Source organism: Mobula birostris, chromosome 2, assembly GCF_030028105.1.
Source record: "Mobula birostris isolate sMobBir1 chromosome 2, sMobBir1.hap1, whole genome shotgun sequence".
NCBI classification, from domain to species: domain Eukaryota; kingdom Metazoa; phylum Chordata; class Chondrichthyes; order Myliobatiformes; family Myliobatidae; genus Mobula; species Mobula birostris.
This window is the reverse complement of record NC_092371.1, coordinates 208,069,425-208,095,992: the sequence shown is the minus strand read 5'-3', so window position 1 is coordinate 208,095,992 and position 26,568 is coordinate 208,069,425. Positions and strand designations below refer to the sequence as shown.

At 39.2% G+C, this 26,568-nt stretch overlaps 2 protein-coding genes across 2 annotated transcripts in view; both read left to right on the top strand.

Moving 5' to 3' along the window:
- selenoi (selenoprotein I) overlaps window positions 1–12,813 on the top strand; it is a 63,560-nt gene extending 50,747 nt beyond the window's left edge. The window contains exons 9-10 of the mRNA XM_072251348.1: window positions 5,583–5,765; window positions 6,543–12,813. Coding sequence (XP_072107449.1) covers window positions 5,583–5,765; window positions 6,543–6,608 — 249 coding nt within the window. The 3' untranslated portion in view covers window positions 6,609–12,813. The remainder of the gene's footprint in view (window positions 1–5,582; window positions 5,766–6,542) is intronic.
- Window positions 12,814–13,390: 577 nt separating this feature from the next.
- Window positions 13,391–26,568, top strand: part of drc1 (dynein regulatory complex subunit 1 homolog (Chlamydomonas)) — a 77,364-nt gene continuing 64,186 nt past the window's right edge. Inside the window, exons 1-3 of the mRNA XM_072278857.1 lie at window positions 13,391–13,563; window positions 14,044–14,134; window positions 24,292–24,404. Coding sequence (XP_072134958.1) covers window positions 13,448–13,563; window positions 14,044–14,134; window positions 24,292–24,404 — 320 coding nt within the window. The 5' untranslated portion in view covers window positions 13,391–13,447. The remainder of the gene's footprint in view (window positions 13,564–14,043; window positions 14,135–24,291; window positions 24,405–26,568) is intronic.

The window sequence follows — 26,568 nt, the reverse complement described above, 5'->3', positions numbered from 1 at the left end:
CCCCCTTCACCCTTAACCCATGTCCTCTGGTTTTTTTTCTCCCCTTGCCTCAGTGGAAAAAGCCTGCTTGCATTCACCCTATCTATATCCATCATAATTTTATATACCTCTATCAAATCTCCACTCATTCTTCTACGCTCCAGGGAATAAAGTCCTAACCTATTCAACCTTTCTCTGTAACTGAGTTTTTCAAATCCCGGCAACATCCTTGTAAACCTTCTGTGCACTCTTTCAACCTTATTAATATCCTTCCTGTAATTTCGTGACCAAAACTGAACACAGTACTCCAGATTCGGTCTCACCAATGCCTTATACAACCTCATCATAACATTCCAGGTCTTATACTCAATAATTTGATTAATAAAGGCCAATGTACCAAAAGCTCTCTTTATGACCCTACCTGCCTGTGACGCCACTTTTAGGGAATTTTGTATCTGTATTCCCAGATCCCTCTGTTCTACTGCACTCCTCAGTGCCTTACCATTAACCCTGTATGTTCTACCTTGGTTTGTCCTTCCAAAGTGCAATACCTCACACTTGTCTGTATTAAACTCCATCTGCCATTTTTCAGCCCATTTTTCCAGCTGGTCCAAATCCCTCTGCAAGCTTTGAAAACCTTCCTCACTGTCCACTACACCTCCAATCTTTGTATCATCAGCAAATTTGCTGATCCAATTTACCACATTATCATCCAGATCATTGATAGAGATGACAAATAACAATGGACCCAACACTGATCCCTGTGGCACACCACTAGTCACAGGCCTCCACTCTGAGAAGCAATCCTTTACTACCACTCTTTGGCTTCTTCCATTGAGCCAATGTCTAATCCAATTTACCACCTCTCCATGTATACCTAGCGACTGAATTTTCCTAACTAACCTCCCATGTGGGACCTTGTCAAAGGCCTTACTGAAGTCCATGTAGACCAGGGGTCTCCAACCTTTTTCGCACTGCGGACCGGTTTCATATTGACAATATTCTTGCGGACCGGCCAACCGGGGGGAGGGTGTGCTGTGGTGGTGGTAGGGCTGTCAATGGACAAGAGTAGCAGTCAAATACGCTGGGTTTACCCCGGGAAAGACTACAATGACCATGAAGCCTTGCGTGGGCACCAGTGCGCATGCGTGTATTATTTCTTTCTACAAATCGTTTTTGGAGATTCTGTTCGGGGGGTGTTAATCACGACCGGAATATCAGTGATAAGTGGCTAATTCACTCAATTTCCTTTTCTAAAAGAGTTTACCTAACGTATTTAATATTAAACACACAGCGCATATTTTCCTCGCATGAACATAATGATAAGTCAATTATTGAATTGAGCTTGAAGTAAGTGTTGAACGAACTTCCAGTAGAAGTGGTAGAGGCAGGTTCGATATTATCATTAAAAGAAAAATTGGATAGCTATATGGACAGGAAAGAAATGGAGGGTTATGGGCTGAGTGCAGGTCGGTGGGACTAGGTGAGAGTAGCGTTCGGCACGGACTAGAAGGGCAGAGATGGCCTGTTTCCGTGCTGTAATTGTTATATGGTTATATAAGTCAATAGCATCATCACATTTTAAGTAACGTTTGGATATTAAACACACAGCACATATTTTCCCTGTATGAACATATAAAATCATTTCAACACACCAATATCGCTGAATCAGTGGGAGCCCTGGGCTTGTTTCCCTGCAACAAGACGTTCCTATCGAGGGGTGATGGGAGACAGCGATACTCGAAGGGGGTCCCTTATGTCCAGTCTATTCTGCAATTTAGTTTTCGTTACATTCATTGCAGAGATATGTTGGAAATGGACGCAAAATTTTCAGTGCTTTCGTGGCTATTTCGGGATATTTAGCCTTGACTTTGATCCAGAATGCCGGCAGAGATGTTATGTCAAGCATACTTTTCAGCCCGCCGTCATTTGCAAGCTCGAGGAGTTGACCTTCTTCCGGCGCTGACATGGATGACGCGCGGGTAATGACCTCACATGCGTAATGGCTCAACACTGGGCGTGACAGGGAATGAGGAAAGGTACAGCTGATTCATATCGCCAAATCATATCACTTCCTCGCGGCCCAGTAGTGCATGCTTTGCGGCCCGGTGGTTGGGGACCGCTGATGTAGACAACATCCACTGTCTTCCCTTCATCCACTTTCCTGGTAACCTCCTCGAACAACTCCAATTGATTAGTCAAACATGACCTACCACGTACAAAACCATGTTGACTCTCCCTAATAAGTCCCTGTCTATCCAAATGCTTGTAGATTCTGTCTCTTAGTACTCCCTCCAATAACTTACTCACTACCGACGTCAAACTTACCAGCCTATAATTTCCCGGATTACTTTTCGATCCTGTGGTAAACAATGGAACAACGTGAGCCATTCTCCAATCTTCCGGCTCCTAACCCGTAGACACCTACATGTTAAATATATCTGCCAAGGCTTCTACAATTTCAACACTAGTCTCCTTCATGGTCCGAGGGAATACCCTGTCAGGTCCAGGGGATTTATCCACTTTAATTTGCCTCAAGATAGCAAGCACCTCCTCCTTTTCAATCTGTACAGTTTCCATGATCTCACTACTTGTTTCCCTTAATTCCATAGACTTCTTGTCAGTTTCCTTAGTAAATACAGATGCAAAAAACCCATTTAAGATCTCCCCCATTTCTTTTGGCACATAGCCGACCACTCTGATCTTCAAGAGGACCAATTTTATCCCTTACAATCCTTTTACTCTTAATATACCTGTAAAAGCTCTTTGGATTATCCTTCACTTTGACTGCCAAGGCAACCTCATGTCTTCTTTTAGCCCTCCTGATTTCTTCCTTAAGTATTTTCTTGCACTTTTTATACTCCTCAAGCACCTTATTTACTCCCTGTTTCCTATACCTGTCATACAACTCTCTGTTCTTTATCAGAGTTGCAATATCCCTTGAGAACCAAGGTTCCTTATTCCTATTCACGTTGCCCTTAATCCTGACAGGAACATGCAAGCTCTGCATTCTCAAAATTTCTCCTTTGAAGGCTTCCCACTTACAGATCACACCCTTGCCAGAGAACAACCTGTCCCAATCCACACCTTTTAGATCCTTTCTCATTTCTTCAAATTTGGCCTTCTTCCAGTTTACAACCTCAACCCTAGGACCAGACCTATCTTTATCCATGATCAAATTGAAACTAATGGTGTTATGATCACTGGAACCAAAGTGCTCCCCTACACACACTTCGGTCACTTGTCCTAACTCATTTCCTAATAGGAGATCTAATATTGCATCTCTTCTAGTTGGTACCTCTATATATTGATTTAGAAAACTTTCCTGAATACATTTTACAAACTCTAACCCATCTAGACCCCTAACAGTATAGGAGTCCCAATCAATATGTGGAAAATTAAAATCCCTTACCACCACAACTTTATGTTTCCTGCAGTTGCCTGCTATCTCTTTGCAGATTTGCTCCTCCAATTTTCGCTGACTGTTGGGTGGTCTATAATACAACCCCACTAATGTGGCCATACCTTTCCTGTTTCTCAGCTCCACCCATAAGGACTCAGTAGACAAGCCCTCCAATCTGTCCTGCCTGAGCACTGCTGTAACATTTTCCATGACAAGCAATGCTACCCCCCACCTTTCATTCCTCTGCCTCTATCACATCTGAAACATCGGAACCCTGGAATAATAAGCTGCCAGTCCTGCCCCTCCTGTAGCCATGTTTCACTAATTGCTATAACGTCATAATTCCATGTGTCAATCCACGCCCTCAACCCGTCTGCCTTCCCCGCAATACTCCTAGCATTGAAATATATACACCTCAGAAGATTTTTACCACCACTCGCAACCTTTCTATTTGCAGCTTTGCTTGAACTTTTAACATTTATTTTCACCCCAGCCCCACTGTCAGCTCTGGCACTCTGGTTCCCATCCCTCTGCAAATCTAGCTTAAAGCCTCCCAGTTGAGTGCTGGTTTCTCTCTCAAAATATTATTTAACCATTGACTCCCTGCATGCCCTTGCCATGGTCTGAGGCTGAATCAGATGGTTCTGAATCTTGGTCTGATCAAGAAAGTCAGCTTTGGGTCACATCAAAGCTATTAATTCTATCTGTTTCACAGTGTAATAATGTTTCTTAAATTCTCCAGTGATTTTTGTCCTAGCAAAATGGCTAATGAGTGCTCGTTTAGGTAGCTTTCCTGGTTACTTCATTCTAACTTGATTGTGTTTCTCTATTTCAAGGAATTGACTAATGTTTCTATTTTTCTACCCACCTTTTTCCCTAAAGATGCTCTTCAAAACTCATCTGTTCTACCAAACTTCACACCTAATGTAATGCAATGGAGATTAGTGTTGAGTTTTATCTGATAACTCTTTTGAGTCACCAAGGGATGCTTTATTATCTAAAGTACCTTTCAAAATAAAAACAATTTTAAAAAAAACATGTTACGTGTGTCTTCTGTGGATGAAAGACCAACTGTTGCCTGAAAGGCACTCTTGCAACAGCTTGTTTTATTCCAAAAGCCTTAGTTCTGATAACTTTGTATGCTATGTAGAATTATTAAGCAATTGACATTTTCTTGCAATCCTGGCTGGGGGGGTGGGGGGTGCGGGGTGTAGTTAGTAAGTTAAGCTAGTGCATTATCAATGAATTCATCATTAATTGATATCTTTGTTCAATGTCAATATAATAGATAGAAATTGAGCTAAACCACCATCTTGACTGAATTGAATTGAAAAGATTCAACTATTGGCATGAATATAATCTATCACTATTAATGTCACTAACTGATTTGTATCACTGTTTCCTACTGTGACTGAATGTTTTAAAGTAAACCATAAAATACATTCGGATTCTTCATTAAAGTGTGGGAGTAAGGGCAGGATCAACGTGGCGTACTTTATTCAGCAAAATTTAAACGAAGAATATTTATCCCAAGTGTGTCTTTTTACTACAAGTTGGTAGACATTTTCAAACTTGGATTTGTTATTAAAGTAGAAAATTAGACTGAGTGGACTATTATAAAATACAACCACCAGAATTGTTCTCTTTAGTATATACTGGATTTTGGAAAATTCCTTTGCCTTTCCGTAAATTATGCTCTGATGGGATTTTAAGTCTGTATAAGGTTAGTAAATGTCGTTCTGTTTGTGTAGGGCCTACACATTGATATTGAAGCTGCTATACAGCACACAGGTAACTGTGTAATCTAGATTTAAAGACAAATACAGATTTAAAGTAGAACAACTTTTCTCATGTTAGCATATGGTATGCATGTTTTACACAATGGGGGTGGGGGTGGGAAGCAGCGCCAGAAAGTATATTGTATCTCAGGGGGGCGTTGGCAAGTATGGAAGTGTTTTGTGGGGCTAAAAAAGGCTGGGAAACACTGGTGTCGGGCACATACTACAAGTTCTGCGCTTATTCCAATGGAGCTGCAAATAGTAACTGATTTCAATAGATCCTGACCAGTGGATGTGTCCCTGTCCATTTTCAAATCACTTGAAAATCCATGTATTTAGAGGTGCAGTGGATTATAAAGAGGTTTTTTCTTTTTTTTGCAGAAATGCAACTTAATGTAATTTGCTTTTTTTTCTGCTTTTAGTGCAAGCTCATAGTTTGCCAGATGAGTAACACACGCTGCCAGCCCCTCAGTTGCCTTCTCTTGCCTTTGGCTGTGGGTGTACTCCTTGTGATCTCTGGTACTCTACACGACAATGAATATTATCTTCTTATTATATTGACCACAGTAATAACTGCTGCACACATTCATTATGGAGTATGTGTGGTGAGTAGATGTCTTGTTCTTCATTCTCTGCTGTTGTTATAATTATTAAATAGTAGCATCAAAGTAATTCTGAAGGGTAAATTCTAAGACTTCTGAATAATGACTGAAATTTATCTTGGTAGCATTCTCATCTTAATTCTAGAATATTCTTCCACGCAGTAGTGCTGTATTAACTTGATTCTGGAGTTTAGAAAATATTCCAGTCTGGTCCTGATGTTTAGGGCATATAGGAATCAAAATTGGCTTGGTTTAGGAGGGTATTTTCTGTCAGATAGATGGTAAGTAGTGGTGTATGGTAAGGATTGGCATTGAGTCCATTGTTATATATTGTCATGAAAATGTAAATGAACTGACTCGTGCAAAAATATTTCTCTTTTTTAAAAAAGTGTTAATTTTGGCAGAGTATGACTTGGTGGGGGGGGGGAATTGTGTTTTATAAATTATCCAATGACTGGAGATGATAATTAATGTAGAAGTGTCAATTTCTTGAAAAGAATGAACGGGGAAGAAGTTTAGTGGGAATCTGAGAAAGAACATTTTTACGAAGAAGGTGGTTGATGTATGGAACACACTGACTGAAGAGGAGGTAGGGACAGGTACACTAAAATTCTATACATCATCAAGATAAGCAATTGAATTGCTAAGGTGTTGGAGGCTACAGATCAGCGTCCTGGTTAATGGAATTAGTACTGAGTGGCATTTGATAGTTGGCACAGATGTGACTCTTCCTGTATTTAAAAACTTCAGGGTACAGTGTTTTACTTTTATCTTAAACAGGTAAATCAGCTGAGCAAACATTTTAACATATACGCCTTCTCCTTGAAGAAACCAAATACCGAATGACTAGAGGAAGAAGAGCAGAAAATTGGTTTGCAGGCTTCTGAAATATTGTAATGATTGGTCATTCCAGCAGCCTGTGAATGCTTCAGCCATCACTGTAAAGTGTGCCCACCACCATCATCAGTAGAAAACAGAAGAATAAGATGGTTCCTGAGTACAAAAGTTGTTTTATAAGTGATTTGCTGATAATAGAGGTGTAATAGTTAAATTAAGTATTTAAATAGACATTGAATGTGCACAAGTAAACAATGTGTACAACCGACTAGCACTGGATTTTATTTTTGTGATGCTGTCATTAAACTTCTATTGTGCTGTTGAAGTCTTTAATAACCTAGATGGTAGCATGTATTTAAGAAAATCTGGGAAAACTTTCAACAGATTTCTATTTTATAGATTTGCAGTCTAAGACTTGGGCATTACAATTACGTTTTTGTAACTTACTCATTAGAAGTTCTGTGCAGCTTTCTTTCTTAAATACATGTTTTGAAAGATAATTTCACTTTGTTCATGATACCAATCAGGCAATGTTCATATTTTATTTTATAGCCCAATTAAGTAAACATGAAGATAATGGAAACTGATTTGTTTTAGAGGTACAGTATATATTGAAAATTGTCAAAATGTGATTCAAGCATGTACTTAAAGGATACCTTTTGAATGAGTAAATTATAAATCTTAAAGGGAATTGAATGAAAATGTACAATCATTTTGAACATTGATAATTCTCAGAAATCAATCAAAACATTTTGCTATTTTTACTTTTTCATATGTTCAGTTTTGTGATGGTGAATGCATGCTGATTTTCTACTCCATTTTTCTTTCCTGGAGGATTGTGCTTGAATGAAGAGTATACTAAAAACCTTAGAGCAAAGTATACTTGGAAGGAACAAGCATGACTAACAGTAATTGTTTGTATAGATTCAAAAGCAAAATATTTGTACCTAAACTATGTTTAGGAAAGGCAATGAATTTACTGTGTGGATTTTGGCATTTTAGTAATTTCACTGCATCGGGGTTGGTGGGTGATATTTGTTGGGATTATGTCAGCTGTCCAGCTTGATAGTGTAACAATTTGGCATGATGGGTCCTTCCTAAAGTGATTACAATTTAGTAAAGATTATTTTCCATGAAGGTACTGTATTTCTTACAAGTAATGATTACCATAATAAAACATGGCAACAATATTCATCTTCATATTACATTAGTCTAATTTCTGTTTGAAATATAGCTTTGATCAATAGAATTATGGCAGTCCTAATTTGCATTAATTGTTTGACTGATTTAAAGCAATTCAACTGATCCAAATGAATATACATTAAGAAGTTGATATATTTCTGACTTCTAGTCTCTGGCTGTAAGACTGTACTGTTCATCTGTTTCATTTACTTAAGAATTACAATTGTATCTACATTGTCTCAAGATACTATACAAATTAGACTTGTGCTGATAGCATTACATAAATTTTAAATTCTGTGTAATAATATCAGCACAAAAATCATTTAACTACAAAAGTGGGGCCATATGAGTATCAAGGAAGCATTGCACTTGTGTATTATCTTTGTATCCTGTTGAGCTTGTCTGTTTCAGAAAAATCATGTCTTTTATTATTGCAGCTGTATTTTCTGGATTTAGGTGCATACATTGTGAATATCTTTAGAACTGAATTCCTAAAATTTAGCTCTAATGCATTTTAGTCACTGAAACTGAATTTATCACTTAAATTTTTGTTCAGCAAGATCATTCAAATTTACCAAAATGGTTTCAATGCACAGTTGGTTCATACTTGAAGTTTTTTTGTAGTTCATGGCAGAAACAATTTAAGAATGGAAGAAATTATTCTATATTGATTGAATGGTATAGCAGTTAATATGAGCACACTTATTTTACGTGAGCTGTTGGTGCATGAATTTGATTTGATTCTCTTTTGAATTTGAGTAGAGTTTATTGGGTCTTCCTATTTATTCATTTAAACCAGGATGGAAAGAGTATTCTGGCTGGTCTCACAGTGGTTTGATCATCTTGTATCTATTCATTTTAATTTTATGGAACTAAGATGATTCTTTTATCATACCATTTCAGTTGCTAATTTCAAGAGTTATCTTTCAGAAATTAATTCAAGTAGATATGTAATACAATAGACATTAATGCACTTAATTGAGTCCACTAAGCTTCAGTTGATAATTCAAAAATTTTTAGCTGAGTAATCCATAAAATAGCTGTTAATTTAAATTGTGTTCATATTTCATAATTTTCATATGTCTGAAGGAAACCATGTGGTCATGGAGAACGTGTAGATATTACACTCAGCAACTGAGTGGATCCCTGCTTTGTCATCTTTTGAAATCTTAAGCAGCACTTAGAAAGGTCATGCTTATTTGTCTGATTATGATATTGCCCAGAAGCTATGCACAATTAGTGAAAAAGAACAATTGGGAGGCAAGTAAAATTTGAATCTTTGACTGTGGGACTCTGGTTAAAATTGAATTTGTTTGAAGGATTTGTGTATACCGTTTTGGAATGGTAAAGAGATTGGTCTTGTGCATTTATCATTCATATTCTCTGTGCAGTCAGTAGTTGGGTGGTTCTTAGTAATCTCCAAGATTTTGTGGAAATCCAATGTTAAATTCACAAGCTGTAATGTCTCTTCCCAATCTCCTACCCCACCAGTACATGTTTTGATTTAACTTATAAGAGAACCGGAATATTCTTGACAAATTACCATATGCTGCCTGCAAGTGCACTTCCACTTTTTTTTTCTTCCCCACGCTAAATTTTTGGATTAACTATAATTTACATTGCGGACTCTTAATTTTTTGTGGATCTGAAGAATATCTACATAGCTCTTTTAAATTTTCTTCTTTCTGAAGTAACAACTGTCTGTAATTTCTAGAAAACTTGTGTGTAAAGGGCTAATAGTCAGACCTGTATTTTTGATAGTCTCAACATTATTCCAGTACAATGTTTTTAGTTTCATTTTTTGTGATTTGAAATGCTTTAACAAACTAATTTTGTGATCTGCTCTCTGACATTTGAAAGCAGGTTTCATGAATAATAAAGCACTTTGCTATTTAAGTAATACTTCATTTCTGTGGATTATGTTAACTGCTTTCATTATTTGCAATCTTTAAAAAAACAATCAGGCCTCTGAAAGTTTCAATTAATTCTAAAGTAAATATTAACTTTTAGCTCCTTTTACATTGCAATGTAATGTCTACATTAACCACTGTTATATCTTATCTGTTAAAACTATTTTGACTGTTTCTCCTAAAGTTAAAGCCTCACCCTCTCCCACTACATCTCATCATCAAGTACTGTATTTGCTCTGGTTTACTAGGTAACAAGGGAGTTGTGAGACAAATGGAAAGAATGCTGCCTCTAACACACTTTGTTATATTGTCCTTTTGGAGATGCTTGTAGGTATTACCATAGCCCTGGAGACACATTAGATAAATGTTGCTCCCAGTTGTCACGTGGAGGCTTATAAACTTTTGTTAAATTTTCTCTCAACATCCAAGTTGCATCAATGTTGCACTGTACCAAGATGTAACATGTGAAATACTGTTTTGGGGGAGAAAAGGAACCAAGTTTGAACATCATGATCCATCTGGATTTATTACTAATCACTAACAATTCTTCCTTCATGTCAAATTCTTACTATGACAAAATAGAAATTTCATTCATACATTTAAGAAAGTAATGCTTGGAAAAAGAGGACTTTGAGCGTGTCAACAAAATTAATTTTTTTAGCAGCTGTTCTTGAATGGAATTTTTTGATGGGGCCTTGGGAGCCTTAAATTCTGACAGCACTTATGATTCATTGTAAGATGCTTTTGATATAAAGTACTTCAGAAAGTATAACATTGTTAATTTGTAGCATTAGTAACTGCACAAATAAGAACTGAAAGGACATATCTGAAATTTAGTCATGGTTTTATTGGGGAAGCACTCAACAAAATTCAACCTTTTCTGTTGGTTTCAGTACCCTTCGCAAACATGTTGTTGGTACATATCTTGCTAGAGTTCAAGTTAGTTATATTTAGTCAGGGTCAAGTACTTAAAAAATTGTGTTTTCTTTGTTTATTCACTCAAGATTTGAGTTACAAAATCACAAATTTCTCTTTATAAGAGAGTACTTAATTTTTCAAATGTTTTGATCTAATTATGCTGATAAAATTTGCTAAATATTGAGAAGAATTTCATTCAGAAGTTGTGTGTGCCTGATTCTAATGCTGCCTTTTGGTAAATGCTTGCTCAGTAATACCATGTACAAACATTTTAGATATTTTTTCACTTTGCTTTTCAGATCCCTTGTCACTTAATATTATTCTTTTTTTTATTATTTGACCACACATTCCAGAGAATCATGTTACTGTCTATAGCAGTCTTAAGTGAACAATGTTTAAATTGAAATGTGAACTTTGCATTGCATCTCATTTGAATTTGAAAGCATACTGGACTTGCAGAAGGATGGCCGTAGAGATAATTTTCTGAGATCTTTAGAAAGTTGAAGAAATAGTGAAAGTATTAATGGGTCAAATATTTTTGTTATGATTAACATTCTCCCCAGTTTAACATCGGTAGTGTATGTCGGGGCAGGCTGCAAGTTTTGTATGACTGTGGCTGTAAGAAAGGAAATAAATTCCGTTTTCAGATGCAATAGTAATATACCTTCTTGCTAGTATTTTTGAAGGTGATGTGGTGGTGTCTCTCAATGCATAACTTACACAATGCACTAGTTAATTTGGGATTCTTCAAGATGTCCCTGTTTTTATGATGAAGCGTTTCTGGCTTCTGAAAGCAGAAACTTCATATTGACTAAAACAGGAGCTCTTACTATAACTGTGTTTGTAGCTTTGAAGGAAATATTTTACATTTTAAATGTTAGATTCTGTACTGTTTAATCTCTAAATTTGTTTTTAAAGATGGTTGTTAGAGATGTCAACCATGTAACGTTATCGACAGCTCTGCAGAATAAAACTCAGTTTTGGGAAAGTGCATGTGCATTTCAAAATGATAACTTAGTTCTAGGTTGGCAGTATGCTATCTATATATGGCTGATTTATTTACAAAAATTAAATTTTTAATGAGGCCTTTTGTCAAATTAAAATGCAGCTGGAGAATTAAATAAGTGTGTAATGAATAGTCAGTTTTATGTGTGTATGGTTAATTTATTATTATGTGCTGTAGGTGATTTTATTCTTGCAATCTAAGAATTATCAGAGTAAGACTAAGATATTTTGTTACTTCATGTGATTTAATGTTTGAATGGAGATATAGCTTGAAAGACCAAATGATCCCTTGCTGCCTTTATGGCTTGTAAATCCCATTCTACCTCATTAGCGATAGGAAAACGTCATGGGATGACTGGTACAGGAATGACTGCTATTAATATCTTAACTGTAACTAGTACTAATGTAATTTCTAAAGGCCAATACCGTTAGAATATTGTCTTCTATTTTTGATAAAATTGTTTACAACCAGACTGTATTGAGTATAAGCTTCACAAATTCAAACCTGTGAACTGTAAGAAGCTGAAAGAAGAAAAAAATGATTTGGATTCAGGTTGTTGTAATACATGAAGACACCTTGTGATGCTAAATTTCCAGCACAATAATTTTGTGTCAAGCAGTCAAAGTAGGGCAAAATTTTGTTTCAGATTGTCTAATTTTTTTCTTCAGTCAACATGAATCAATTAAATTTGGTCTTGGAAATGAAAAAGAAATTATTTGTTCCATCAAGGTATGTCTCTCAAAGATTGCCAATTTGATGTTAAGGTTCTGGTTTATTTTAAAAGGGCCTCTTTCCTGTACAGATCAACTTCATAACAAAAAAGCATATACTTGAATAGTATGAGGTTAATAAATTTAGCATTTTGTAAACATGAAGATAACGCAATATTCTGAAATACTGTATTTTAAATTCGCAACTGCTGATGGCTATATCAATTTAGTTGATATCGCATTTTCGCTGTCTCTTGTTCAACTGCATATGACTGGGCACAATACAATGTACAAACGTATATGCAGTGTCAGAGCAAATAGCCATCAGGCACTGGTTCAATAGAATATAGTTTACTATATTCACTTCACACTGATTAGAAGAGAATGTGTGCTGTTGACCAAGGTATCTGGTAGCTCGTAGTTTGTAAGGCACTATAGTGCCATTTATTTATTGTAAAGATGACTTGAAAGTTGAATAAAATTGGAAAACGAGAACAATTTGTCATCTTGTTTCCTCGAATATTAACATAAATTAACGGGAATATTTTAATCTATCCCTCGAAGTCCTTATTTACAGTTGAGTTCCCGGTAATCTATAATAAAGTCCGAACGCGCTGAAAGGTCATGCTCACAAAGCGTAGAAACAAGTGCTTCACTTCCTCGCATAGTGATCAACAATTTCCCCTATACATTAAATCTTTTTACCAATCCTAAATTCGCAGCCTTTATTGGCAATTAAAGAGCTTGTTTAGTAGATCTTTTTAAATGTGAGGAGCGAGCAACCAGTGTACAGCTGCTGCTGAAGTTTGCGTCTTTTAAAGTTCTCTACTTTCTCATTTGTCATAATCTATTCCCTCTGCTTCTACTGAACAACTCTTCACTATTTCATCCTTCGCTATTTATTGCCTCTACCTGCTGCCCGCTGTGAATACCTCTCCCCCCGGGTCTCTGTTCATCCTCCCAAGTGGAGAGCGACCTCATTCTAGGGGCTCGGTGCAGGGCGCTCTACGTCACCCGTATTTGTGCCGCTGTCTCTGAGCAACCGGACTCACGGCGGCAGCGGAGGTAGAGCACACGCGCTTCCTGCTCCCTTCGACACAGACCCCGGGCCCCCGGCATATCATGGCCTCCACCAAAGCCGAGCCCTTGCCCGTCCCCAGTGTGGACTCTGAAGACCCCGAAGAGAGGATAGCCGCTCGCCGACTCCGGATTGCCCAGAGGCATGAGGAGAAACGACGGTGAGAGCCGATGCATCTCAATTCCAACCCCCCAGCCTGTCTGTTGAGTTTCACCCCCCCCACCTAGTTCTCCCAGTTTCTCACATTCCATCTAAAAAATAAACATTGAGCCTCACTCCTCACTAGCTCCATACATTGCCATTTCTGGTTTATCTGACCACTCTTCACTTTTGTGTGTGCCTCTCTCTCTTTACCATGCTCTCTCTCCCTCCCTCCCTTCCATGCCCCCTTCTTTGTACTTTTCTTTCCCTTTTGTTCATCCTCTTCATTCCCCTCTTCTCTCTTTTGGCATTTGCTTCCCCTTCCCATTTCTTCTGTTCACATTTTCTCTTCCTGCTTCCCCCAGTTCCCTACCTTCCCCTCAGCCATTATTCCATTCCCTTCTCTCTACCTTCCCTGTTGTTTGCCCTCTTCCTTTGGTTTGTATGTTAAACTTTTAACACCAATTATGCATAATGGATATTTTAAATAATATTCCAGGGAAGCCAGGGGTGAAAATGAAAAGAAAGAAGGAGGTAATGACAAAGAAGAACTTAGTAAAAGCTGCAAACAAGTTTTGGACTCGCGCCAGGTTAGTTTGACATTCTTCCTCAGCAACCCTTGGGTTTGAGATGATTTGCTTCTACTCTAATTCCCTAGGTTCTGAAGAAGTACTGTAGTGTGGATCCTGTAGATGCTGCCATCGGTGAGATGGGGTGGTTGGTAGTTCTACATTATTGGAAATGACAAGAACCCAGTGATACATAATGGGTGTAAGACAAATGGGTTAAAGAGGCAATGGCCTCCTCCTGATTCTCTATGACATTATCTTTGTTTTCTCTTTTTCTTCCCCAAAACCTTAACCATTGATCTGCCTTTTCCAGCAGGTAAATTGGGAAAATCAGGGTGTTGCTAGAACCCAAGAAAAGGAATTGGTAGAATGCCTAGAAAATATATTTTTACGAGCAGGTTGAGGATGAGACAATTGGTGGAAAAGGCAATTCTGGTTTGGGTGTTGTGTGATGAACCAGATTTGATTAGGGAGGTTAAGTAAAGGAACTCTTAGGATGCAGTAATCATGATATAGAATTCACCCTGCAGTTACAGAGGGAGAAGCTAAAATTGGATGTGTTGGTATTAGAGTGGAGTGAAAGGAATTACAGAGGGATAAGAGTGGAGCAGAACAAAATTGATCACAGGACATTAGCAAGGTTAACCATAGCACAGCAAAGGAGCTTCTGGGAATAATTTGAAGACACAGATTTAGTTTATCCCACAGAAAGCTGCAGTATTCTAAAAACAGGACAAAGCAACTGTGGCTGGCAAGTGGAGTCAAAGATGGAATAAAAGCAAAAGAGAGGGCAAACATTTTAGCAAAGGCTAGTGGGGAGCTAGAGGATTTGGGAAGCTTTTAAAAACCAAAAAGAAATGAGGTGAGAAAAGATGAAATACGAAGGTAAACTGGCCAATTATGTAAAAGAGGGCACCAGAGAGTTTTTATAAATATAAAGAGTAAGCGAGGCAAGAGTTCACAACGGACTGCTGGAAAATGAGACTAGAGAGGTAGTAATGGGGAACAAAGGAATGGCAGATGAATTGAATAGCATTTTCTGTCAGTTTTCACTCTGGAAGACAACAAGCAGTACTAGGGATCAGAAATGTGTGCAGTCACCATTACTAAAGAGACGGTGCTTACGAAACTGAAAGTCACCTGGACCAGACGGATTATGTATCCCGAAGTTCTTAAGAGGAAGCATATTTCAAGAACCATAAGATTCTGAAATGGTTCCAATGGACTGGAAAATTGCAAATGACACTCCAGTCTTTAAGAAGGGAGAAGGTGAAATGCAGGAAATTTGAGGACAGTTTTTTGCATTTTCAGTGGTTGCACCGTCTCTTATTAAGGATGAAGTTTCAGGGTACTTGGAAGCACATGATACAATAAGCAGAAGTCAACATGGTTTCCTGAAGAGGAAATCTTGACTGATAAATCTGTTGGATAAACTGTCTTTGTTGGGGCTTAACACCCCTGTCTGTAACTGGACCTTGGACTTTTGATAAGGACTCCAATCTGTCTGTTGGTAGCAACATCTGTAGCTCCATCACCTTAAGACATAGGAGTAGAATTAGGCCATTCAGTCCATCAAGTCTGCTCCACAATTCCATCATGGCTGATTTATTATCTCTCAGTCCTATTCTCCTACTTTCTCCCCTTAATCTTTGACACTCTGACTATCAAACTCACCTTTAAATATACTCGATGACTTGGCCTCCACAGCTGTCTGTGGCAATGAATTCCACTCTCACCACCCTCTGGCTAAAGAAGTACCTCCCCATCTCTGTTCTAAATGGATGTCCCTCTAGTCTGAGGCTGTGCTCTCTGTTCCTCGACTCACCCATTATAGGAAAAATCCTACTTGCGTCTACTCTATCCAGACTTTTCAACATTCAATAGGTTTCAATGAGATCCCTATTAATTTTTCTAAACTCCAGGGAGTACAGGTCCAGAGCCATCAAATGCTCCTTGTAGGTTAATCCTTTCATTCCTGGAATCTTTCTTGTGAATCTCCTCTGGACCCTCTCCAATGCTGGCACATCTTTCAGATAAGGGGCCCAAAAATGCTTCACACTCGAAGTATGGTCTGACCAATGCATTATAGAGCCTCAGCATGATATCCTTGTCTTCCTTATTACTGGCTCAACCTGCAAGTAAATGTTTAGAGAGCCCTACGCAAGAACTCACAAGTCCCTTTGTACCTTTTGATTTTTGAATTTTCTCCACGTTTAGAAAAGAATCTATGCCACCAAAGTGCATGACCATACACTTCCCCACACTATATTCCATTTGCCATTTCTTTACCCATTCTCCCAATCTGCCTGTCCTTCTGCAGATTCCCTGCTTCCTCAACGCTACTCACCCCTCCATATGTATTGTTTGCTTCACCCACTTTGCCACAAAGCCATCAATTCCGTCATCCAACTCATTCACATATAACATGAAAAGAAGCGGTCCCAATGCCAATGTTCCCTTTAAATTTTATGTGCAGCTGAGTGGACCAACCATTGCTCAGAGCAGGAAATTTTTACACAACATGAGAAATGTGTGCCACTTTATTTTTTGTAAAATGCAAACTATGAATATTTAGAATAAAGATGGAAAATCCCATACATTTTATTTATTAATGAAGGGCATAATGAAATGCATTTCAACAAAGAATATTGTTCATGTTTCATAAACTTTTTCTCCTCTGTCTTTATTCCAGCTGCATGGCAACAACAGCTATGTGCTTGAGAGAATTTCAGTTACTGCATGGCTGCATAGTCGCGCAGCTCAGAGGAAACAGGACCCAACTCTGACTCCTGCAGAACATTACTAATCACTGGCAGTCAACCAGAAAAAGCCCCCTTTTTAATACTCTTTACTTCTTGCCAGTTAGAATATTTTCTATCCATGCTATTTTCTTTAATGTAATACCATGGGCTGTTGTAAAGCAACCTGATGTGCAGCACCTTGTCAAAAGCCTTCTGAAAGTCCAACTAAACCACATACACTGACTCTCCTTTGTCTATCTTGCCTGCTATTTCCTCAAAAGAAATTCAACAGTTTGGTCAGGCAAGGTTTCCCCTTCAGGAAACCATGCTGACTTTGGCCTATTTTAACATGTGCCTCCAAGTACCCCAAAATCTCACCCTTAATGAACTCCAACATCTTCCCAATCACTGAAGTCAAGCTAACTGGCCTATAATTTTCTTGCTTCTGCTTCTCTCCTTTCTTGAAGAGTGGAGTGACATTTGCAATTTTCCAATCCTCCGGAACCATCCCAGAATTTAGTGAGTTTTGAAAGATCATTACTAATGCCCCCTCAGTCTCTTCAGCTACCTCTTTCTGAACCCTGAGTTGCAGTCCATCTGGTCCAGGTAATCGATCTACCTTCAGACCTTTCAGCTTTCCAGCATCTTCTCCTTGGTAATAGCAACAATACTCACTTCTGCCTCCTGATATTGGAATTTCTGATATAGTACTAGTGTTCAATAGTGAAGACTGATGTAAAATACTTATTCAGTTTGTAATTTCTTTTGCCCCATTACTACCTCTCCAGCGTCATTTTCCAGCGGCCTCTGATATTCACTTTCGCTTCTCTTTTATTTATACTGTATATTTGAAAACACTTTTGGTGTCCTCTTATATTATTGGCTAACTCACCTTCATAATACAACTTTTTTCTCTTTATTTTTAGTTGCCTTCTGTTTTTAAAAGTTTCCCACGATTTTTTAAACTATATTGTATGCCTTCTCCTTTGCTTTTATGGTGTCTTTGAATTCTGTTACCAGCCATAGTTGCCTCATCTCCTTAAGCATACTACTTCATCTTTGGCAAACAAGAGTAAATCTGCAGATGCTGGAAATCCAAGCAGTACGCACAAAATGCTGGAGGAACTCAGCAGGCCAAGCAGGGTCTATGGAAAAAAGTACAGTCGACATTTCAGGCTGAGACCTGCTAAAGGGTCTCAGCCCAAAACATCAACTGTACTCTTTCCGTAGATGCTACCTGACCTACTGAGTCCCTCCAGCATTTTGTGTGTGTGTTACTTCATCTTTGAGATGTGTATATCGTGTGCCTGTCCAACTGTCCTGAGAAACTACAGCAATTATTTTTTTTCTGCCATCATCCCTGCTACTGTTCCCTTCCAAACAATTTTGGCCAGCTCTTCTCTCATACCTCTGTAATTCCCTTTACTCCTCTGTAATACTGATACATCCCTCTCAAACTGCAAGATGAATTCTATCCTATTATGATCACTAGCCCCTAAGGATTCCTTTATCTCAAGCTCCATAATCAAATTTGATTGATTACACAACACCCAGTGTAGAATTCCCTTTCCCTGGTAGGTTGAAATGCAAGCTGCTCTAAAAATCCATCTCATAGGAATTCTACAAATTCCCTCTCTCTTGCGATCCAGTACCAACATAATTGTCCCAATCTACCTGCATATTGAAATCCCCCCCTGTTCACACTGAGCACCGACACCACCAAGAGCTGCGTTCTCAGCCCACTGCTGATACACGACTGCACTGCTAAATCCAGTTCAAAGTAAATCTTCAAGTTCACTATTGACGCAACAATGATTGGCCTGATCAATAATGATGATGAGAGCGTACAGAGAGGAGGTAGAGTATCTGGTAGAATGGGGTGAGCACAATAACTTGAGTTTCAATGTGGACAAGATCAAAGAGATGATTGTGGATTTTAGGAAGTTGCAGGCTGACCACTGCATATAAGTTGCTCCTCCATAGCAATAGGTAGAAGTACCAAGTCTCTGGGCGTGCACATAAGATGTAGGAGCAGAAGCAGGCCATTCGGCCTATCGAGTCTGCTCCACCATTCAATCATGGGCTGATCCAATTCTTCCAGTCTTCCAGATTACAGATTAGATTATGAGGACACGCAGTCCTCTTTTATTGTCATTTAGTAATGCATGCATTAAGAAATGATACAATGTTTTTCCAGAATGATATCACAAAAACCCATGATAAACGGACTTTAAAAACTGACAAAACCACATAATTATAACATATAGTTACAACAGTGCAAAGCAATACCGTAATTTGATAAGAACAGACCATGGGCACAGTAAAAGTCTCAAAGTCTCTCAAAAGTCCCATCATCTCATGCAGACGGTGAACCTCCAGCACTGCAAACTTGCCGATGCAGCATCCTGGAAGCACCCGACCAGAGTCCGAGTCCATCCGAAAACTCCGAGCCTCTGACCAGTTCTCTGACTCCGAGCACCATCTCTGCCGAGCGCTTCGGCCCCGGCAACAGGCAATATGCAAAGCCAAAGTTTTGGGGCCTTCCCCTCCAAAGATTCTCGATTGCACAGTAGCAGCGGCAGCAAAGCGAGCATTTCAGAAGTTTCTCCAGGTGTTCCTCCACGTTTCTCACAGCTGTCTCCATCAAATCAGGATTGTGCACGGCCCCCTTGTTAACACATATCGATATCAATTCGGAACGGCCATGCGCACTACGTCGCGCCACCATCTTCTCCTCCCTCCTCTTTGAACTTTTGAAAGCTGAAGCTGACTTGAAAGGTTGAATGGCCTACTTCTGATCCTATGTCTCATGTCTCTATAATCTGATTGTTCAGGTGCTTGGAATGTCTTGAGTTAACAACTGTATCCTTTGTAATAGGGATCATTCACATTAATTCATGTAATTGCACTGCGTGGTAGCCAATAATTCCACCTGGTGTTCCCTTGCCAATGAAACATTTTTTGCTTGTTTTTGAAATGAGTGAAGGGAAGTTAAGATGAAACACAGAATTTATATTTATTGAATAAAACGAAATACTCTCTTTCCTCTGGGAAGTAGAAAGTTTGTGTTGGGAAAGATGATAAGGCTACTTAAGTCATAAGCACTAACTGTGAACGTGGAAGAATCTTCCAGAATACATTATAATTAAATATAGAGTTACAGTTACAGACCCTGGAACCCACCTGGTTATAGGGGCACTGGATGGATGAGCGCTGCACCGGTTGCCTCCATCTCTCACGGTTGTGTGTTAGTGCCAGGGCTGGGGCAAAGCTCTCTCTAGTCCACTCTGCAATGTTGTCTGTCCATTTCTTCCTCTGTCTGCTTCTTTTTCTTTTCCCCTGCACCATTTCCTGAAGAATGGTCTTTGAGAGCCCACTTGATCTTGTCATGTGGCCATACCATCTCAGTTTCTTCATCTTTACCTCAGATAGTAGATTTTCGTAGTGTCTCGTGCTAGGTGATGGTTCTCTGTACTTCATTGTTTGAGACACGGTCTGTATAGGAGATGCTGAGGAGCCTTCTGAAGCATTTGGTATCTTCTGCCTGCATCATCTTTTCCCGCTCTGCTGTCAAAGTCCATGATTTGCATGCATACAAGAAGATAGAGAACACGAGTGCGCAGGGGTTTCAACCTGGATCTGAGAGCAATGTTATTGTTCCTCCAGACTGGTTTTAATTTAGCCAGTGTTGCTGTTGTTTGGGCTATCCTTGCAAGGACTTCAGGCTTTGATTGTTCTTGGTTGTTAATGGCACTAAGATACTTGAACTGTTTGACAGTCTAGTTCTTGTTCACTGACTGTGATTTTTGTCATGATTGGCTTCACACATTGTTCCTCATCAGCTAGGTTTACTCTGTACTGATCTCCATGCTATTGGCCCTTGTGGCTACGGGGATCAGGGGGTATGGGGGGAAGGCTGGGGCGGGGATCTGAGTTGGATGATCAGCCATGATCATAATAAATGGTGGTGCAGGCTCGAAGGGCCGAATGGCCTACTCCTGCACCTATTTCTATGTTTCTATATCTGGTAGATGTTTTATCACAGGGCAGACCAATTCATCCTTACTTCCTGCCAGCCCATCAATATCACTGGTGAACCTGAGGTTGGTTATGATCTGTCTTCTGATGCTGACTATGCTGATATGGTCTTCCAGGGCATCTGTCATTATTTGCTCCAGGAAATTGTTGAAAGGCAGCCTGTTCGGATTCCAACTGATGAGTGGAACCACTCTCCAACTGTGCCTTGAACAAGTACCGCATTGCTAACTTTGGTGTGGAGCTGCCTAATGGTTTAGACCAGCTTCTGTCCCATGTTGTATCTCTTCATTGTGGCCCAGAGTGCATCGTGCCACATCTTGTCAAATGCCTTCTTGAAGTCTATGATCACATGGAAGATGTCCTGTTGATATTGGTTGTATTTCTCACATAGTACTCAGAGTTTGAATATCTGTTCTGTTGTACTACTTCTGCTTCTGAACCCAATCTGCTCTTTGGCAATTATTTCTTCTGCCTGTGGTTTCAGTCTGTTCAAGATGACTTTCAACATCACTTTGCTTGTATGACTGATAAGACTTGTAGTTCTGTAATTCTGGCACTGTTGTAAGTTGCCTTTCCTGGGGAGAGTGATGAATGGTTATTTTGTCCAGGATGTTGGCCATTCCCTGGTCTGCTAGATTTTGTTGCAGATATTGGTGACTATGTCTGTGTCTGTCTCTGTCTCTGTCTCTCCTCCATGTTTTATCAGCTCAGCTGGGATTTTGTCCATTCCTGCAGCTTTCCCATTCTTTATCGATCTTATGGCTGCTATTTTTTCCAGCAAAATTGGAAACAGGTCGTCATTTGACAAGTCCCGGCTTGTGAGTAAGGTGGGATCTCCCTGGGTCTGATAGTTATAAAAGTCTGAGCAATACTCAGTCTGTCTGTTGAGAATGTTTTCATCTTCTGTGAAGCAGTTTCCTTATTTGACTTGGATGGTGCTGACTCATGACTATCTTTGTTTAGTGAGGTCCTTCACACTTTGAAATGCTCGCCTGCAGGAAGTGCTCACCTGTGGAAGAAATAGAGTATTTAGTTAAAATCTGGGGGAATTTTAAGTGTTTTCACAATGATCTTTGGAGTGCAGTAGTTGCAGAGTGCAGGCTGTGATAAGTGACAGAAAAGTTTCTGTAATTGTGTTTATTTTGTGTTAATCATCCTTGTGGGTTGCAGTTTTCGGTTTGACCTTCCTATTTCAGCTGCAGAGGTAAACACGGTAACTTGAGGTGACCTCATTTGAGAAATTTACAATTAAAATTAATTTCAACTGCCTAGACTAATGTTGAAAAGTAACTCAAACAAGAGGCCAGAGCAACCACAAGGATTTTTCAATGAATGGCTCTTGTACTGCAGTGTTTTCCTATGGAATAAGTGTGCATTTCCTTTTAATTTTCCTTAGTAATGAGAGCTATCTTGAACAGACTTTTACATATGTTTTTATTCTGAAGTTTGCAATTTCAGATAAAGTAAATAAGGTAACTTGAGGATGACCATTGTCATTGTAAAACTTTCAATGAAGGTAGGTTAGTTTCACTTATCTTGGCCAGTGTTGTTTAAGTGTTTTTAAAATAAAAATGGGGCAGAGGAACCAAAGGCTGTTATTACAACAAATTAGAGTACTGATGTGTCACTGAGAGATTTGATAGTGAAGGGTCCTCTTGTGAGGGCAGTCCCTGAGAAATCACCATTATCCTTTAGTTGAACAGTGTGACATTTGTGCCAGTCAGATAGGTGGTTGGTTGGTAACCATTTTCACTTTTGCAGGTCAAAGATGATGTAGGAACAAAAACTGGATAATGTAAAAAGAATGCTCTAGCCTTAGTGTTATGTGACTTATCATGTGGACTTCTGAAGTGCTCCTTGTGGTTTGGGTGACCACATTTGTCTGAAGTTCTTGCAGTCTGATCAGCTTGAGCACAACCTGGTTGACACTACAATGCATCGGTGAGGATTTAAGTTCTGTGGGGTGCATGTTTTTAGAAGTGGTCACTCTATAATTTAAGGAAAGGTGATGAAAGAAGAAAGACTGTGACACTGCCGAACCTCTCATCACAGCGTTAAGCAGTATTGCATCTGTATTGTACTGTCTCAGTACTTTTATATTTGTATGCTGTAGCACTTTTTTATTTGCAGTTATTTTTTAAATAACACAATTCTTTGCATTTCTGGTCAGATGCTCAATGGCTTTGTATCTGTACTCGGCACAATGACAATGAAGTTGAATCTAATCTAATAAATGGCCACAAGATGAAGGGAGAGAGAGGCACGTTGTCAGAGAAACCTCAAAGTGCATCTCACTCCAAAATCATGTCATGATTTGGGAAAGTGGTGGAGCTGAATGTTTCTTAGGCATCCAGCCAGATCCGAGATCTAGTTAGTTGCACAAGGGAAAGGGGTCAAGACACTGAGGGCAACAATTGTAGGAGACCAGGTAGTGAAGTATAGATAGATGCTTTTGCAGCCATAAATGTGAATTCAGAATGGTGAGTCCCCCCCACCGTCGGGTAGGTTAAGGACACCACTAAATAGCTGAAGAACATTCTAAAAGTGAGGGTAAGCAGCTGCAGGTTTTGGGTTTGGTTCATATTGGGAGGTATACATAGTATGGACCATAAAAAGCTTTACTTCAAAATGGAGGTGTCTCAAACTGCAGGGCATATGCTTAAATAAAAGGGCAGGAAATGCACCGTGGGAATCTGAGGAAAAATTTCTTTTACTCAGTGGTTGGAATCTGCAACTGGCTGTCAGGGATAGTGAAGGCAGATGCGTTCACAACATGTGAGAATTATTTCGAGAAACACTTGAATTGATAAGGCATAAATATGGCTCTGGATGAAGTGCTTGTAAATCAGATCGGTACTTTTGCTTGTTTGGTGGGCATAGCCATAGGCTGAATGAGCTGTAATGACTTTGAACGTTTGGTTTGTGGAACTTGCACTAATATGGAGATGTAGTTAAATGTGTGAGGGAGAAAGGTATAAAGGCTAGCCAGATATCATACTAGGTGCAGGAAGGATCTTGAGGTGCAAATATGCGACAGACCATTTGGTTTGAATGGCTTGTTAATCTGCTGTTTATTTATTCTCTTTCAAAGTTTCACTCAAAATAAGGTTGTATTTGACATGCAAGGCACCCATACCAAACTTGTAATTTAATTAAGTTCTATTAAGAATGTATTCAGTTAAACGGGAACAAAGACTAAAACAGAATTATCAAATTGTGCAGTTGGCATTCTTTAACTTTTATTTTAATTATTTCTCTCTCCTCCACCATTGTACTACCTCTATCCTGTCGAAAGAAGCTCATTGTGATGTTTGCTAATAAAAATGAAAGTGGTTTCTTTCAGCGAACTAAGGAACAGCATGAGGTGCAGTAAGTTTAAGGTTTTGTTAATTTTTTTAGAGACTGACAAAGCTACAAAGAGATGGCATGTCATTTGTCACAAACGTGCAAGTTGCTGAAGACTCAAGGGAGATGCACAGGAGAAATACAGAAAGAGAAGCACTGAAGCAAAGGTGAGTGAATAGTAACTGTACCCAAAGAAGAAACTTTCCAGATTCCCATGTAAATTTGACCTGTTTTCAGTCACTCCAGATACGCAGTGTCACTCTCGTGCATTAACAGCAAGCATAAACTCTTCCATTAGCGGCACAATTATTCAGTGTCTTAAATATGTTTTTCAATTTCTTTCACAAATACTCCTTGATACATTCCTGAATGTAACTTATAACATTGGATTAACGTGTGAAAATGTTTAGCATGAACTGACTTTTTGTCATATGTTGAGTCCATGACCTGTAGAGAGGGCACCATCCAATGCTGTATGTATGCACAACTGTGCAAAATGGAAAAACGCAGAACAGATCTGGTGTCTTGAAACCAGGCATCCATGAGAAACTGCAAACCAGTAGCAGGAGCTAGGGTGTGCACTGTCACAGCCTGTCACTTGTATCTTACCGTAGCATATTACTTGCTCTACTATTACTATCAAGTGAGGAATTCAACCCCATTGAAGTTGTGGAGAGGAGCATAGCTGGAAAAGTACCAGAAGTATCTAAACTAATATGAAATGTGGTTGCAACAGAACTACATGTGTGCTAAGTAGCAAAAAACAACATGAAGTGGCAGAGCTAAGTGGAGTCACAACCAATGGCTCAGGTCAGAACCTGCAGTCTTTCCTTGTCTGCTTTGTGAATGGTGTTGACGATCAAACAGCTGACAGAGGAGGATTCACCATGAACAATCACAATGGTAGCGTGGACATGCTAAAGAAAAGGCAACCATTTGTGGTCATGTTTTGTTAGAAGTGCCAAAGTGGTGGTTCCTAGTGGCTTCCACCATCGTAGAAGCCAATCTCCAGCTGAGTTAATTCATTTCACGTGATATTAAGTAATGGCTGAGAGCACTGGATACAGTAAAGGCTACAGGACCAGAGAACGTCAGGACAGCAAATGACCAAGTGCAGCATGAAGCTGTGGTGTTGAAAACATGCACTCCAGAACTTGACGTACCTTTTATCATGATTTTTTTTTTGTATATCTATGACACTGCATCTACCCATATGTGTGGAAAATTGCCCAGTTATGTCCTCTTCACACTATGCAGGACAAATGCAATCTGGCTAATAACAACCCAAGCAACCCATTCTCAATAGCAAAGTGATGAAAGATGTTGTCCACTACACTGTCAAGCAGAACTTTGTCACCAACACCCTACTCACTGATGCCTAATTTGAGTCTTATCAGAACTATTTGTCTCCGGACATCATCACAACTTTAGGCCAATGAGTGGTATTCCAGAGGTTTGAGTGACTGTTTTGGATATTAAAACAATATTGGAGTGTGTGCAGCATCATGTACCCTAGTAAACCTGAGGTCAAAGGGTATGCAGGAGATAATACTTCAGTGGTTGGAGTTGTACCTCACACCAAAGGTCGTTTGATTGCTGGAGGTCAGTCATCCCAGTTGCATCACATCACTGTAGGAGTTTCTTGGGATAGTGACATGGTCACATGATCTAGATCAGTTTTATCATTTCGAATGGAAGTGGAGTCGTCATTAACTACACATGTTCAATTCCATTTGCAGCTTCAGCAAATGACGCAGTCTATGTTTGCATGCCAGTTCAGGTTAACAAGTCAGACGTGGCTGATAAGTGGCAAATAATATTCAAACCATAAAAATATCAACCAATGTCATTTCAACAAGGGAGAGACTAACCAACCACCATTGACATTCACTGACATTATCATCACACTCACCCTCCACCATTAATCTCCTGATGGTCATCATTAAATAAAAGGTCAAATAAATCAACCACACAAATACCATGGTAGCAAAAGCAAATGAGAAATTGAGTCTCTGGCAGTGGGTGACTAGACTGTCCTTTGGATACCCCAGGGCCTTTCCACCCTCTATTTATCAGGAACCTGAAAGAACAGTTGTTGAAACTCCAGTGATCCTTGAAAGGATTAGTGCAGTGTCAGCAACTCACAAGCAGCTCAAGCTGAAGCAGCCATCTTGATTGGTACCAGGTGACCTTCCTAAATATTTTTCCATCATCAGTGCATAATGGTTGTAGTGTACGTAATCTATAAAATTTAATTAGATTGTCCAGTTTACTCCAACAGCACCTTCCAAATTCAGGACCTCTACTACAAAGAAGGGCAAGTTAGGAGTG